The 16,123-nt window shown below is 41.5% G+C and overlaps 1 protein-coding gene across 4 annotated transcripts in view; it reads right to left on the reverse strand.

Annotated features, from left to right (window-relative positions):
- Positions 1-16,123, reverse strand: part of MAP3K5 (mitogen-activated protein kinase kinase kinase 5) — a 91,043-nt gene that overhangs the window by 52,279 nt on the left and 22,641 nt on the right. For all 4 annotated transcript variants that reach the window (XR_014154812.1, XR_014154813.1, XM_081855248.1 and 1 more), the window contains exons 2-6: positions 12,895-13,034; positions 10,006-10,029; positions 4,838-5,031; positions 4,083-4,251; positions 883-989 (exon numbers count right to left, since the gene is read on the reverse strand). Coding sequence is in view for 2 of the 4 variants with exons in the window: in XM_081855248.1 (XP_081711374.1) it covers positions 883-989; positions 4,083-4,251; positions 4,838-5,031; positions 10,006-10,029; positions 12,895-13,034 (634 nt within the window). In the remaining 2 variants the exon portion in view is untranslated. The remainder of the gene's footprint in view (positions 1-882; positions 990-4,082; positions 4,252-4,837; positions 5,032-10,005; positions 10,030-12,894; positions 13,035-16,123) is intronic.

Genomic DNA, 16,123 nt, shown 5'->3' on the forward strand with positions numbered 1-16,123 from the left:
CTTTTAAAAGCAGCAGAAACTTTGACTGTGCTTGGTAACTGAATAGCAGCAAGTGTTCTCATTTTTCAAAACAACTATTTCCCACAGCCATTCCCAATTAATAGTCAAGCATCTCTGTTTTGAACTGAAGTTTCTGAAATGTCTTCAGAGGAAACCCCACATACTTCAGTCTAATATGGAGATTACTAGGAAATGGATACCAGTAGCCAGGTATTCTCTCCCTCCAAGGGGAATCATAGCTGATGCAAAGGCAAAAGAACAGGGAGGCACTGATTTGAGCTATAAAAGTAGATGCAATCCAAAAAGTGCAGGAAAAATAGCTTTCAATGTAGAGACATTCCAACAAATGTTTTGCATCAGACATGCTGTGAACAAATTGGCTCTTCCTCAGAGGGTTCAAAATTCAGCTCAAAATTCTAGTCTACCATTCTAGTCCTATTCTTGCAAGGGCACAAGGCCCGCTTACAATTACATGCCTACAATACATTGTGCACATGTGCGTCAGTGTGCATGCTGCACATCACGTCTGACCAGAATTGTGCCAATTTGTACTTTATGCTTTTGAGTATGTTTCATGGATTGTTCAATCAACAGTCGTCTCTTCATGTTTTCTGTTTGATCAAACTGCTTTCATAATCATGTGCAGAAAATAAAGTTAAATACCGATTTTCACACAGATGGAAAGCCAAATCTAACTCCCAGGGTGTGAAGGAAGAAGAAGAAGAAGAGGAGGAGGTAAAGAAGGCAAGGGATATACAGAAAGAGACATATGACTCGAACAAGAAGTTTCACAGGAAAAGCTTCAAGCTTATGTAGAAGGAACATTTAAGGAAATGACTTACATGAAACCAACAAAACTTCATTAGGAAGGAAAGCTCTTACCTGTTCAGTGCAAATGCATAATGAAACTTCACGTGATGATGCAAAGCCAAGTCAAAGGTTGGAAGTTTTTCTAATGTCTCTACCAGCTTCACAATAGAATCATAATCCTTCCAAGAAACAGAATGAAAGGATTTATTTAAGTCATTATAGCAAGAAAGGGAAATAAGAGTAAACTTTCCTGGTGTACTTCTGACATGACAAAACGATTTAACAGTTGCACCTGAAGAGGCACAAGTTAAAGTGGACACTATAATCATAATGTTCTTCATTATGTAATGAAAGAGCTTTTACTCAACTATCCTCTTTCTGCTTCCATTCAGCTGCCACCAACTTACTTCTGAGCAGACATGCATAAAATTGCACTGTTCATTTTAAAAACACTAATTTAAGCCTGATGTCCCCAATGCAAGGGGGACCTCCAATGCAAGGGAGACCTCCATACCTACCAAGGCAACTTGCCCACCCACCAAAATGAGGGTTTGGGGGAGGGCTGCCTCCCTTTTAGTCTGTGTTATATTGGTTGGTAGGGTAGTAATAGATCTTGATGCCTTTTTGTGTGTTTGTGGGCTGGTTCTGAACATCACCAGTTTTTCTTTTGTGAAATGCATATTCTGTGGTGCCAGAATTCCAAATGTGCCCCTGAACTGAAAAAAATAATGGGCTGCAGATGGTGACTGAATTAAGCATAATTAAGCCATATTTCTTTTTCATAGGAAAATGGACTATTAATAGCAAATAACAAATGAGGTAAAATGAATAATTAAAGCTTTCTCTACACACAGGAATAGAAACTGACACAGGTATAATTAAGAGAGGTTATTCAAAGGGCAATTAACATAGGCTAGTTATCACCAATCCCCCACCTGTATTTATCAGGAAGTAATAAAAACAGACTGAATTTACAAGGAGGAAATGTTTCAGTTAAAAGGCACAAGAGCCTTTGAAAAGCTTCAATAATGCCTTGCATCTCCAAAGTAGACAGGCTGCTGCTTTATTGCAAAAAATGAAACAAAATAAAATGCAACTCAGGTCTCAAAAAACATTAGATGCTAACAGAAAACATTGAAATGCAACAGGCTGACAATGATGCTGTCTGGATGCCCCATAAAAAGTGAATGAAGGATGTCAGTGTGGGTTTGTGTGAAAGCACCCTAAGAAACCAAGAAAATATAATGTGCAGTTCCTGGGCACATAGCTATATAATCATTCCAGAGCTCTCACTCAAACAGCAGCTCCTCCTGTCATACCGGAAGTGGATTTCTATATAAAGTTTGTTGGGCACAGGAAGCAGAACACGGACTGTTTGAGCAGAAGCACTACCATAGGCTGTTAGGATTCCACAGACGGATTTTAAAATAGTTTTCATTTAGAATGATGCAAGGAGATACAAGTGAGCCCTCCTGTCTCACCCTCCTCCAAGTAGGGGTTTCTAAGCACCATCACAGGAGCATGTGAACAAGTACATGAAGGACCAGAGCTCCGTTGCAGAGCACTCACTTTAAGGTCCCAGCGTCTCCAGATAGGGCTGGGAATATTCCTGGCTTGAAGCCCTGAAGAGCTACTGCCAGTCAATGGGGGCAATATGGAGTAAGGCAGTATAAAGCAGCTTTCTGTGTTGCACTGGGACTCCTGCAGCTTAATCTGACAGTAGTTCCTTGCATACTATCAGATGTAGGGTTAACGCTACAGAAGTGATTCTCCCCCCCCCCTCACTTTGTGAAGTGCTATAGCAAGAAAGGGGATCTAAGTCAGTATGAGAGAACTTCCTATGTTGCACTAGGACTCCTTCAGCTTGCACTAAAAGTCCCAGCATAGGCATGGAATTTTCTCACACAAATTTCTTTATAACCCAGCTACCAAACTTAACCCAGTGTTCTCCAATATGCATAATATAATAGACTTTTTAAAAAAGGAATTCAGAATCCTAGCCATTATACACCCACCCCTTTCCACAGGCCTAGGCATAGATGTACACAAAGTTGCCATGGCAACAAAGTTCTGTTTTAAAATCTGGCAACTGCGTGAGTGCTTTCACTCTGCAGTGAGACATAAGTGCCAGTGAGCCATTTGTCCAGAGCTCCCTGCATGCGTCACCATGCTCTTTTCACTGGAAGCAGCAGCTGACCCAGATCCATTTACTGGGCAAGCATTTGCTTTGAGAATTTCCTGAAATGGGTGCCTGCAGCAGATATTAATTCCCTCTATTTCTGATGTTCAGGTGTGTGTGCCACTCACTGCTCATGTAGCCAAAACCCATGTTATGGAGCAGAGGTGTGGAACCCAAGGGCCACATTCCCTTCTGTGCAAGCTTCTGAGGGCCACACGGCCAATGGTAGGTGGGCTGAGAGACAAAAGTGGGCGGGCAAGCTAATGCAAAGTTTACTTTTGTGTGGTAGGCATTACCAAGGTTGTAGGACACATTTTGACGGGACGAGGGTGGCTCTGTGGGTTAAACCACAGAGCCTAGGACTTGCCAATCAGAAGGTCAGCGGTTCGAATCCCCGCAACAGGATGAGCTCCCGTTGCTCGGTCCCAGCTCCTGCCAACCTAGCAGTTCGAAAGCACGTCAAAGTGCAAGTAGATAAATAGGTACCGCTCCGACAGGAAGGTAAATGGCATTTCCGTGCACTGCTCTGGTTCGACAGAAGCGGCTTAGTCATGCTGGTCACATGACCCGAAAGCTGTACGCTGGCTCCCTCTGAGGGGGTGTGGCCTGGGAAGTGTTGTAAGGGCAGATAAGAGAGGCCTGGAAGAATAAGGTTCTCCAGTCTAGAGGGAAGTATTAGCAGGCTCAGGAAACCTACTGGTTTTACCTTATTTATTTGTTAAATATCTATCTCCCCCACCCTACCAGGAATGCAAATGTCAAAATGATAAATCAATACAGACTTACAGTAGGAGAAAAAGACCTTTTGGGAGGGGAACCTTAATGGGGGCAAGCCTCCTCTGAAATAAGGGCCTTGTGTGTTTATTCAGCCACGGAAAGCTGACTGACCAGGGGTGTGTGGAAAACTGGTTGGGAGGTGGAACTCGAATGAAATATATGTGGAAGAAGGCACACCTGACTTCTAGGAACAGTGAACAGGAGCACTCCACAGAGTATGATTTTGTTATAATGGATTAAATATGTTAGTAGTGAGAAGAAATATGTCGGTGGAATAACAGGAGCAATACATTCAAATTCAACAATAGGGGCCTACCTGAATATCTCTGTAAGACAACAACAAGTTTATCACAATGTCAGCAGACAGAAGCTCAATGTTATCCACCCGTTGTCGTATCCTGGCCAGTTCTGTGGCTAGTTCTTCTCCCGTGTATAAGTTACGTGCTTTTCGAATATCATTAAGAATTGACTCCCTGAAGTATTGACTAGAATGGAAAAGAAAACTATCAATTTACGCCTGAATATTCAAGGACAGCTACTTGATTACCTAATTCTATAGCAAACACAATTATAAAGTACGAACGTGAGGCTCTCATTCTACTGCTACTGGGGACAATAACTGGCAGTAAGAGAACCAGGAAGATGAACCAAGGTAATGCAAAGGTGATGTCAAGAATGATAGGAGTTATAGTCCAATAACCTCTGGAGGGGCAAAGATTCCCCAACCCTGCAATAAAGACCTACACATATGGAATGAATGCAAGAAACTGCAAGCTGATCACTTCTGTAATGCAGCTATATAACATGCTTTATCCCTTTAAATTCAGAAGAACACAAAATATTTGCAAATCATGGGATGCATGAACAGAAGTCACATCCCATGTTTCATATACATAGTTCAGCATGGTAAGGGATGTTGGAAGCTGGAAGAGAGTTGTGCACTTCTTTTTCTTGTAGAGACCAAGGCTCTCCTACCATATGCTATACTTGTCTCACTGATGTTTTTTCCCCTCTTGAAAGGCTTTCACATGTGAATTTGGCAGAAGATTGCATTATGGTGAGGATCCTTACCTTGAGCTGGCCTGTGCCACCTTCAAAAGCTGAATGAAACGGTCAACCAAAGGTAAACATATTGGCCCGAGCAGAAGTTCAAAGCTGGGCTGCATCAGCTCAGTTAGTCCTTTCATAAAACTGCTGTCACAACAGTAGACTTTGTTATGGGGAGTTATCATATATGGTACGAATATGTAGTTGCCAGTGCACATCTGCAGGAAAAATAAAAGTATACACTCTGTATGAATTACGGCATGAGAATGCTTTATTAAAGCCAAACCGTTGGACCCACTGAAATCAATGGACTTGAATAACATGTCAATTCATTTCAATAAGTCTGATCTGAGTATGACTTAGTTGGATATAACCCAGTGCAACCTATATTCAATGCTTTTCTGTTGATTACAGCAATCCCTTGAGGGGTTATCTGTCAAGGACCACATGCCAGTTGCAGTCAGGGCAAAAGCTAGCAGCTAGTGGGGCAAAGCCCAAAGAGGGCAGTGCACAGCCCTTTCTCTTTCTTTCTTTCTTTCTTTCTTTCTTTCCATCATCTTTATTTTATCTCTCTGTGTGTTTCTGTCCAGCTGGGAGGGGAGACAGGTTGGCTGAGAGCTGAGGGTCTCATAACATTAGACCAAAGGTTGCAGATGGCTCACATTTGCTTTAAAACAATTCAGGTTTGGGTTTGTAAGTAGTTTTAAAAAAAAGGATATTGTTTCCAAGCTCAGTGGTACACTGAATGATTACTATTTAACTTACTATTATTTCGCATTTCCACACATGTGGATCTGCAAGGCCGCGGACAACAACAGAGCAATAAAACATTGCTAACCCAACAGCAAAAGCAAAACTAACCACAAGGATCACAAAGAGATCAACAAAACTGCCTTGAGGTGGGGGGCTTGTTTGTTTCTTACAATCAAGCAGTATATAAACTGTATGAAATAAGCAAATAATTTCATTGGAACAGTTACCGTATTTTTCTGTGAATAAGGCTAGGTTTTTTAACCAAAACATTTGGTTTAAAATTGGGGCTCGTTGTATACATGGGTAGTGCTGAAGGGTGTTTTCTTAATTTGGAGTCCCCCAAAACAGGGGGTGTCTTATACATGGGGGAAGAAGAATAAGAGTTTGGATTTGATATCCCGCTTTATCACTACACTAAGGAGTCTCAAAGCGGCTAACAATCTCCTTTCCCTTCCTCCCCCACATAAGGAGTCTTATACACAGAAAAATACGGCATGTTTTTAGTAGTTGTCTCCTCCCTAGTAACGATGAAGCTCAATGTACCTCCCTCAGGAGGGAATTTCTCAGTCAACTTACAACTACTCAAACAGCCCTACCTTGTATCACCCATGACACTTCAGATGGCAAGAAAGGTGGGCTTCTAATGACTGACTGAAGAAGTAGGTCCACGTGGTAGGTTATTTACAATGGATGTTAATGCCATGTTCAGGTGTTTTGAGTATTCAGGCAAACTTCTGTATCTGTGAATTGGGGGCAGCACAGGTACTGATGCAAGCACTGCCCTCAACCTTCCTATGTCCTCAATTCCCAACCATCTCTATGTTGTGTGTGGAAGGCCTATAGGGGCTTCTACTCAAAGAAGCCCCCTGCACACCTTCATATAACAAAGGGAAGGCCAGGAACTGAGGGGGATGTTGGGTGGGGCTTGCATGTGCCCCTCTGTGCCCCCATCTACACTGTGAGCTTTCACATTTTAGAAATTATGGTTGAAACTTCATTTCGGTGTCAGAGAGCTCAAGCAGAGTAAGATCAGTTTCTTAGTATATCTCCAGTGGTGTCCTTATCAGTGTTATACTGCTGTAGGGAACGTTACAGGGAAATCTCAGAAGATATCTAGTTTCTGTTACTGAAATACGAACAACCCTAAATGAGAACTTAGAGCAAAAGACTGGAATTAGAAAGTCCTGTTTCCTTAAGCCACATTGGGACTTATTTCCAAATAAAAAAGCTAGCAGTTGTATTATCTATATTCCCTCTATATAAAGATCCTGCCAGCTCTGGAGAAGCTATGACACGTTCATTATTGAGCCTGTCACCACTACACCACAACAAGGTGGTAATCTCACAGCATTCATTATTACGTCATCCAGTACTTATGCTTGGTTAGTGTGATAGCGAAATTGCCAATATTATTGTGGTGATGAGTCGGTGATGAATCAGTTCTTCTTTCTACAGCCCTTGATGTGTCTCTTTCAGAGACCATCCATAATAACTGTATTGCGTAAGACTTATTGTTGAAAGTACTTCTCTGCAGGGTTTTCCTTTCAAACAGTTGTAACAGATGGCAAAATTTAGAGCATACTATTAAGCCCATTTCTCACATAATTTTCAGCGATCAAGTCAACATGTGCTAATATTGTGATTAATACAAATATACAGCAGAGACTCCACTTTTACAAGGAGAAAAATAGATAGCTTGCTATCTAATAGGGATAAGACCAACACACATTTGCAGGATATTGAAATGTTGACAAACTTTCTCATCTTTCATTAGTGGAGCAATTCTCACAATTGTTTTGAGTGTGATAAGCTAGGGGTAAGGAACCTCACCCACACTTGTATTTCATATAGCCCTCTGGATCCCCTTCCAGCCATTAGCTCTTCATCAGGGAGTTGCTAAGAGGGTTAAGAGCTTTGATGTGGTGAAATTACAAATATCTGCTGCATGAAAATCAAAACAGAAGGGGCACAGTCCTAAGCAGACTTGCGTTTCTTGCAAATATGAAAACAGCAGTCCATACATTATGCAATTTCATGCATGCAATATTCAGGATGTGATTGCATTTTGAAGTTTGAGGCTTCAAATAACTGCATTGCTTGCAGTTCAGCTGTGTGCTGACCTTATTTGCAGCCTTCTGCTGGGTTTGCTGAGTCCTTGGTGCCTTTTGCACAGTCATGATAAAGGCTGCTGAAGAGCTTTTTAAAAATTTAAACTATAAACCTTGTTTTTTTTATTTAAAAAAAACTCTCAAGGAGGTGAAACCTGAGTGGAATTACTAAGAATTAAAACATGACTTTGTTTCCACAGGAAATCGCTCTGGGTGTATGTGTTTTAAAGGTGCATGCTTGCATGTCTAAAATGTGACCCTTGAACAGCTTTCCACTAGGGGAGGGGTGTCCAACAGGTCAATCGGAATCGATAGGTTGATCCCCGGCAGGTTCCAGTCGATTGTGGGCTCCTTTTACTTTGCGTTGGCATAAGAGCATCCTGCCCCAGCCCCTCACCACGGCCTCCATTTTTGCATGATCAGTGGAACAATCTGTGAGGCAGATTGTTTCCTTAGCGATTTTTGGCTGAGCGATTTTTCCCTTACCCCTTTACTCAATGTTGACATTTTCCTCCATAAAAACAGCTCAACAAATTTGAGTTGTACCCCCCCCCCAAAAAAATGGGACTTTCCTCCCTAAAAAAAAAGCTCAACAACTGATCCCCTCAAAAACATGAATGGGGAACCTATGCTCTTCTAGCTATTGTTGAACCCCAAGAACCCCAACTACCGTCATCTCTGGGAGCAACATATGAATATGGCAGGTTACCCTACTTTGCATTATAGAGATTTATGACAGGCGTCCAGAGGATACCAGTTTAACCTGTTAATGCGAGATAGAGCATATTAAGGTGTCAACAGCACAAAACACTTCAATATCGAAAGACCTGTCTGCATAATGGAAACATCCAGAAGCCTCCTGTGTCTTGTTTCTAAAATATAATCTCTTTGAAACACATTTCCGGTTCCTGATGTAGCCACAAAATATATAGAATAAAAACAAAAATATCCTGTCCATCTTCCCTACTGTTCCTCCTTTGCATGATTGCAGCTGTCTATAAAGTGTTTTGGGAATGCACTCACCCAATGATTCCCACCAGTCAAATTCTTGTAGAAGGACTGCTCCTCACACAACGGGGCTCCCCTCCCTTTCTCCCCAATACTGGCTAGGTGCGGGGGTTGAGAGATCCCCCTGAACATCACACAAGGGGAGGAGAAGGAGGACTGTTCCATCTGACAAACGGAACAGTTTAGATAATTGTGATGCCAAACAAAGGAGAAAACCCACAAGGCCAGCTTCCTTCCTCCTAATAAGTTCCAACAGTTTGAGGCAAATATGAAAGAAAACCATATTCAGCTGACAAATGGTTATTCTGAAAAGCTGAGGAACAAATGTTTCCCTGTTGTTGTTTGTTTGATTGATAAAATTTATACACCACTCAACTGTAAAAACAAAAAACCCCAAAGTGGTTTACAGAAAGGTAAAACAATAAAAGTTAACAACCATGCTTACAAACATACAAAGGTTAAAATATTAAAACAGATTAAAATTGTCATTGCTATAACCCCCTTTTCACCACTCTTCTCATTGAAAGTAGAACCACTCTCCACAATCCTATATGGTTTTGTGCACTATTTTAAAGCAGCCTGCCAGCAATTCTTCTGCCACGTCCCCAAATTAACTTGACTTTCCACATTCTGCTCCAACAACAAATTGCTGAATCCTAAAAAGACACAAGACAAGCCTTAGGCTAGGTGAGCAGTCAACAGTTGTATAGTTAGAGGTCCACCTCTGAATCTCAGAAGTTGAGGGACAAATGGCAACAACCTGCTTGTGGCTTCCTGGAAGCATCTGATGTTTGGATTACAACCATAAGAAACCAAATGCTAGACTATATGAGCCTCTAGTCTGATCATGAGAGCTTTCCTTGTGTCACGAGGATGTTGTATGGGAATTGTGGGCTAAATGCAGTTTATCAGTCCTGGGCATTTGTAAAAGCAGGAAGCTTATCTATCTGTACATAGTTTCCAAAAGCAGGAACAGGAAAGCAACTTGCTTAAAATCAAGCCAAAGGGAAGAAATAAGAGTAGGAATGGGAGAAGGGAATGCATGGGGGTAAGAATCAAGGAAGTTTGCTTGTGTGAAGGGAAAAGAGACAAATTGTAGAAAACCTGGTAAAGACAATATGAAATGGTAAACATGGCACTAGCAACAGGTTAATTAATGTGATTTCTAGTATTTGCTGCTGGAAATTCAGGCATTTTGACCTGAGTAACAGAGATATATGGAATAGGTGTATCAGAGAAAACTGAGTGGCATACTTTTAAACCTTCAGCTAAGTCACAGGGCAATTCATAACACAATTTACTATTTTTGAAAAATATACTTACATTATTCTTCTGGCAAATAATTTCCTATAAAGAAAAAAATATAGATATCAATTGTATAAATTGCAGATGATAACTAATACAGAACTTTGGACCTGAATGCCATTATGCTTGTCCTTGGAATTTTGCATTTATTTTATGGGATTCCATTGCCTAGGGAGAAATCCCCTTTGTATTGAATGCAAGAGATACAGATACAGTTACTGAACCTTCTCTTGTGCCTTTAACAGCAGCCTGGACCACAGAGATTAAAAACGGACACTTTCCCTAACATGAAGATAAAAGGGACAGGAAAAGATTCACCATTCTGATTTATGGACTGGTGGTGACTTGAAGGCAGGCTTTTTCGATGTTAGCACCAGCATCCGAAATATGAGAGCCCCATCTGTACTGGCATTCCACTGTTTTTTGAAGGCACACCTGTTTACAAAGGCATTCTCTTGACCTAAGTCTCCTGTTTTAACTGCCGTGCTGTTTTCATGGAATGGTCTTACTCTACATTTTAAATGCTGTACATTTTAACCATGTTATGTAATGTAATTTTATAAACCATTCAGAAGCCTTTTTTGGCATTAAGAAGTAGTTCGATTGATCGGTCTGATTAATAATGCTACATGTCAGACTGTTGTTGAAGGTGCAGGAGTAAAGAATTGTGGCAACCTTAGATACAAAACTGGGCAAATGTTACCAATTCCTGTTAGCAAGATAGCAGTTGAATTTGCAACAATATGCCAACCAAGGTTATTTGTTAATAAATCCATTACAATGTCCATTCTGAAGATTTGCGCCGGCACAGCTACTTGACAACTATTTTTATCCAATATATTAAATACTAGTTGCTATTATTGGGAACTCATATTCATCAGTTATCATTATGAATATCTTGCTGTGCTGTCAGTTGCCATGGACACGCCTTTGAATTGACTGCAAGGGAAGGACTTAAAAACATCCAGATGCTCCACACTATTTCTGAATGACACAATAGAAGGGATGTGAGGAAACCACAGGTTAGCTACATAACTTCATCTGTTCGAAAGTCCAAACAGCTTAGCATTTGTAGGCCTGAAGTAAGATAAGGTGTATGCTTGTGCAGAGGGAGGAGTTGTGGTTAGAACTGATTTCGTTCACTTTTATTTAAACAGTTCTATCCCACCTACTTCCCAGACAAATCAAGACAGCTAACAAACCAAAATACAGAAGTAATATTTCAAATACAGTGGTACCTCTAGATACGAACGGGATCCGTTCCGGAGCCCCGTTCGCATCTAGAAGTAAACGTAAGTAGCAACGGCACGTCTGCGCACACACGCGTCGCTTTTTGCCGCTTCTGCGCATGCGCGTGACATCATTTTGAGCATCTGCACATGTGGCAAAACCCGGAATAACGCGCTCCGTTACTTCCGGGTTGCCAAGGAGCGCAACTCGAACGCGCTCAACTCGAAGCGTATTCAACCCGAGGTATGACTGTACAGAAAAATCAACAAGGAAAACCCACTCATAACAACCAACAATCCCCCTCCTCACACCCACCCACAAACACCACAGTAATAATTCCAACACAACCAAGCCCCAAAGTCCTTTTCAGAAAGTCAAATCTTTACCGGCAGCCTAATACACCTCAGAATCCCATACTGATTCAATTCTGTGTTTGATGCTCCTATATATCACAAGGTGTATGTATGTTTACATATATTTGCATCAGCTGCTGTTTCAGTTTTGTTTTTTGCCCACAGGTTTCTGAAACAGGAAGTGAGACCAGTTGTGGGGTGCGGGGAGGGGGTGGAATGGGAGAACCAGCTGTGGGGTAGTAAAAGCAGTGTCTCAGTCATTACTTCCTGCAATTCCAAGAACTGAATGCCATACGCTGTCAAATTAAGTCAACTACTGTAGTAAGGCTAATGTGGAATGCATTGTGCAGGATCAGACCCCCATGGGCTCAGATAGTACAAGCACTCTCATCACACCCAGGCTTACCCTCCATGGTTCTGTAGTTTTAATTCGCTAGGGTAGTACGATGAGGTTGATACTAGGAAAAACTCCCTAACTCTAATTACAGTGCAACAATGAATTGTTCTGCCTAGGGAAGTACTGCTATTTTCTCCCTTGAATTTACCAGCATATACTGGATGGGCATCCGTCTTGGATGCTTTAGGATATCCTGTCACAGGAATGACATACTGGGTTCCTTCCAACTCTGTGGGTATGTCTGAACTAGAGTCTCTGTGGGTTACTTAATTTCATTTTTTAATTTGTTCTTCAACATGTCCCACCCGTCAGTTCTTGCCGCACTGCTCTTTGAACATTTAAGGGGCAAAGAGCAACAGGGAATCAATGCGGGCAAAAAGAGCGGGGCAGGTGAGCGGACAGGCGGAGGAGGAATACAATAATTTTAAAACATTACTTTAATGCAACAGGAAAATTAGTCACGGTGGAGTGAAGTAGACGTGGAATACTTTTTGGGTGTTTACTGCGATTTCCAAAACCTCTGTCCCAGGTTTCTTTCACACTGAGCTTTGAAGCAGTTTGACAGCAAGCAAGAGTAAGTGGAAAGACATTTTGTGGTTCCCTTAGCATAGTATTTTTTATTTGTAAATCTCTACCCTGTGAGGTAGGCTAAGCCGAGAGGCAGTGACTGGCCCAAGGTCACCCAGTGAGCTTCATGGCCAAATAGGGATTTGAAACCTGGTCTCCCAGGTCCTAGTCCGGCACTCTAACTACCACACCACACTGACCCTGTATGTTTGGCATCTGATTGTGTTTTCCTTTCCAGAAATTATGACGACAAATAAAACTGAGAATTGAGGACTTTAGCTCAATGCAATAAGACATTTCTCTGAAATTCTCAGGTCCCCTCCCACTTCAATCTTTTCAGGCTACAAGAGCATCACTTACCTTCAATGACTGCAGAGAGTCTGCATTTGTATCACAGTAGAGGATAATATTGTTGGCCATGCTGAAACTCTCTCGGACTCCCAGGTGATAGAAGAGGGAGGGCTGGCGGAAAGCGTCACTCATCTCCACCACTGCAATATCTGCAAGGAAGAGCAAAAGATATGCTTGTCAGTCTTAGTTTTAAAATTCCAGCCCTGCAAATATATTTTCAATTAACCTGATGGCTTTTCTCAGCAACCATCAAAGGTAGCTGCTGTCCTGGAGAACAGAAGTTGCTTTTAAAGCCAATTCCAAAACCAGTAACTAGAAAATGAACTACAGTGATGAAATGAAAAAGAACTTGCAACATTTTTTTTGCTATGGAACAACAGATCTAAGCTTTTGTTCCAACAAGGCTGTACTTTAAGGGGAAATGGCAGAAGAGAAGGGATTTCCTCTTTGAAATAAATAAATAATTGATTCTTGAGGACTCTTCTAGTAGTGGTTCCTCATTGCAGCACTGGCAGCACATCTGTGAGCTATGGACAATTCAAATATTTTGCGTTTATGGGTTCCACCTTTAAAGTGTTCTCATACAACAGGGAAGCATTATGCGGCTTTTATAACTTTCCGTTAACAGAGCCATTAGATTCCTGGCTGTTCACAGTATTTCACTCCATGGTCTACCAGATTCCACATAATGCTTCCACATAAAATAAAGTCAAATCATTTTCTTTAAAAGTCGTTCCACATCACCTCATCTACCAAAGAACCCTGTGCATTAAAGAAGATTCTGGGACATGCCATAAGGTGTGCAGACAGTTCACATACAGAACTGGCCTGGCTTCCTGGGCATCATCCTTCCGATGCATGAAAAAAGAGTAAAACCTTAGAACGAACACTCTGTGCAATTTCACATTACAGGGAAAGATCAATGATAGAGGAAAATCATATTTCAGAAAAACTTGTCTGCCTTTGAATAACTTGCAATGAGTTTCAAAATTTACCAGAACACAGACTGATATACCAATATACAATTTTTTCCCCTTTCCCAGAACATTTTTGTGATTGGTTACATGCAGGTTCTCATCCTAGAGAACTGAAATGTTTCTTGGATTAGATATTTATAAATTAAACATCCTAGAACTCTGGAACCCTTTAGCCATCCTCTCCTTTGGTGATCTGATAATTTACACCAGCCATACAGTGTAAATTGCAAGCAATATGTAGGAGTAATAGTAAATGATAAGGATACATATTCATCACTTTAGAGTCATGATTTGTATGTTTACAACTTATTTATGAAGAGCTGCTGTCAGGGCTGGAGCCAAGAGCAGGTCAGAAAGCAAGAAGCAGAGTTTGTCAGTGAAGTTAACTATTAAAAGAAATAGCATACAACTCAGCAACACTTCCCAGCAAGTACTGCCCCTATGGAGCAGTGGCCAGGACTGATGGTCCCTGCCTTCAACCCCCTCTAAGGCCCCTCCTCTGCCAGATGTTTCCAAAGCAGTCTCAAACTGCTGTAGGGGTACCTTTAATCTCTGCTCCACTCTATGCATCATCCCGTATGGCCTTGATACAAGGGGTGAGGGGAGCTTGTTGCGGTTTACAACACCTGGGAGACAGACTCCTGGGATTATTCTGCAGCCTCTAGGCACCCCTTCTCTGCTTCAGCCTCTGAGTCTGAACTACTCCCTGTCACAGGCTCTTCTTGCTCACTAAATCCCATTGCCTCTTCAGCACCCAATAACTCCCTCCACTCCTTGCCCTCTGACCTCTTGTCAGTGTCCCACCACCAATCTTCTGGCTTTGAGTCTTCCTCCTCTGGGGTGTCCCTTGGGAGTTCCCTGGCTGGTGTCTGCCACCACTCCTTGTCATCCAGCTAATCCCTCATAGTTACATAAATTTCAGAAAGCTGAATTAAATGCAAGATTCCACATCTCAAAAGCAACAAACTAATCCAGAGGTATCTTTTATCAGAGAAAGTAACTATAGATCAGAGGTAGGCAACCTAAGACCCGGGGGCCAGATGCAGCCCAATCGCCTTCTCAATCTGGCCCGCAGACGGTCCGGGAATCAGCATGTTTTTACATGAGTAGAATGTGTCCTTTTTTAAAATAAAATAAAATATGCATCTCTGGGTATTTGTGGGGCATAGGAATTCATTCATATTTTTCCCCAAAATATAGTCTGGCCCACCACATGGTCTGAGGGACAGTGGACTGGCCTACAGTTTAAAAAGGTTGCTGACCCCTGCTATAGATAGTAGTCTTCCTACTTCTGCCTCCACAATAGTTTCTGAATACCAGTTGTTGAAAACTACAGGAGGAAGAGTGTTCTTATGCTTGAGTCCTGCTTCTGGGCTTCCCATGGACATCTGGTTGGCCACTGTGAGGACAGAATGATGGACCAAATGGGCTACTGGCCTGATCCAGCAGGCTCTCCTTGTGTTCTTATACCATATGTATTGTCTTTCTCTTTACATTATAGTAATTACTTCTAAATCTGCATTTGCTTTTTTCGTGATACGTGTTCTCCTTTTGGGCAAGGCATAAGTGGTCTCTCTAGCTGCACTCCTGTCAGTCTATCAGCTTCACCAGAGGTGAATTCACAAAGAACATCATTAGAAGTATCTTGGATTCTCTTGTGTGGCCACACTCACGTTACAGGACTGGTTGGTTTTAAAATAGTGAAAGGTGTTGTCTCTGGGTAGGCTATCTACCACAAACCTGTACTGTAGGTTAACATTTACTGCATATGCCTCAGTGCCATAATTCTCCTTAGTAACGTAGCTAGCTTTGCGTTATTATTAAAGCAAGCAACCTTCTGCTCCTACAGCATCATAAAAAGGCAACATAGAAGACGTGTCTTTTCTCGTGAACATGCCATCTGCCTTTCTCACCCACAACACTTCCTTCCCCTAACCATTCAGTAAATTGTGCTGATTTTTCAAAGGAAAAAAGTGGGGGAGAATCTGTAAAGAGTTTCTCAGAATCTAATAAGCAAATGGATATTTTCAGTTGTTAAAAATAGAGTAATATTTTGTTTTCAACACTATTTCTATCTATAAAGTTAGAGACACTTCTACTGACAATTCAAGAGTAGAAAGTAAAGTGCCGTTAGTAATACTTGTTAGATTAAGTAATTATTTTTAAAAAACAACCCTCAAACATTTAATTGACTGAAGAGTGCACCCTAATAACCAGTCAGTAGAACATTTATACCTTTTTAATGCCAGGGCTTATAAAAA

Source organism: Podarcis erhardii (assembly GCF_964252035.2).
Source record: "Podarcis erhardii genome assembly, chromosome: 3".
Taxonomy (NCBI): domain Eukaryota; kingdom Metazoa; phylum Chordata; class Lepidosauria; order Squamata; family Lacertidae; genus Podarcis; species Podarcis erhardii.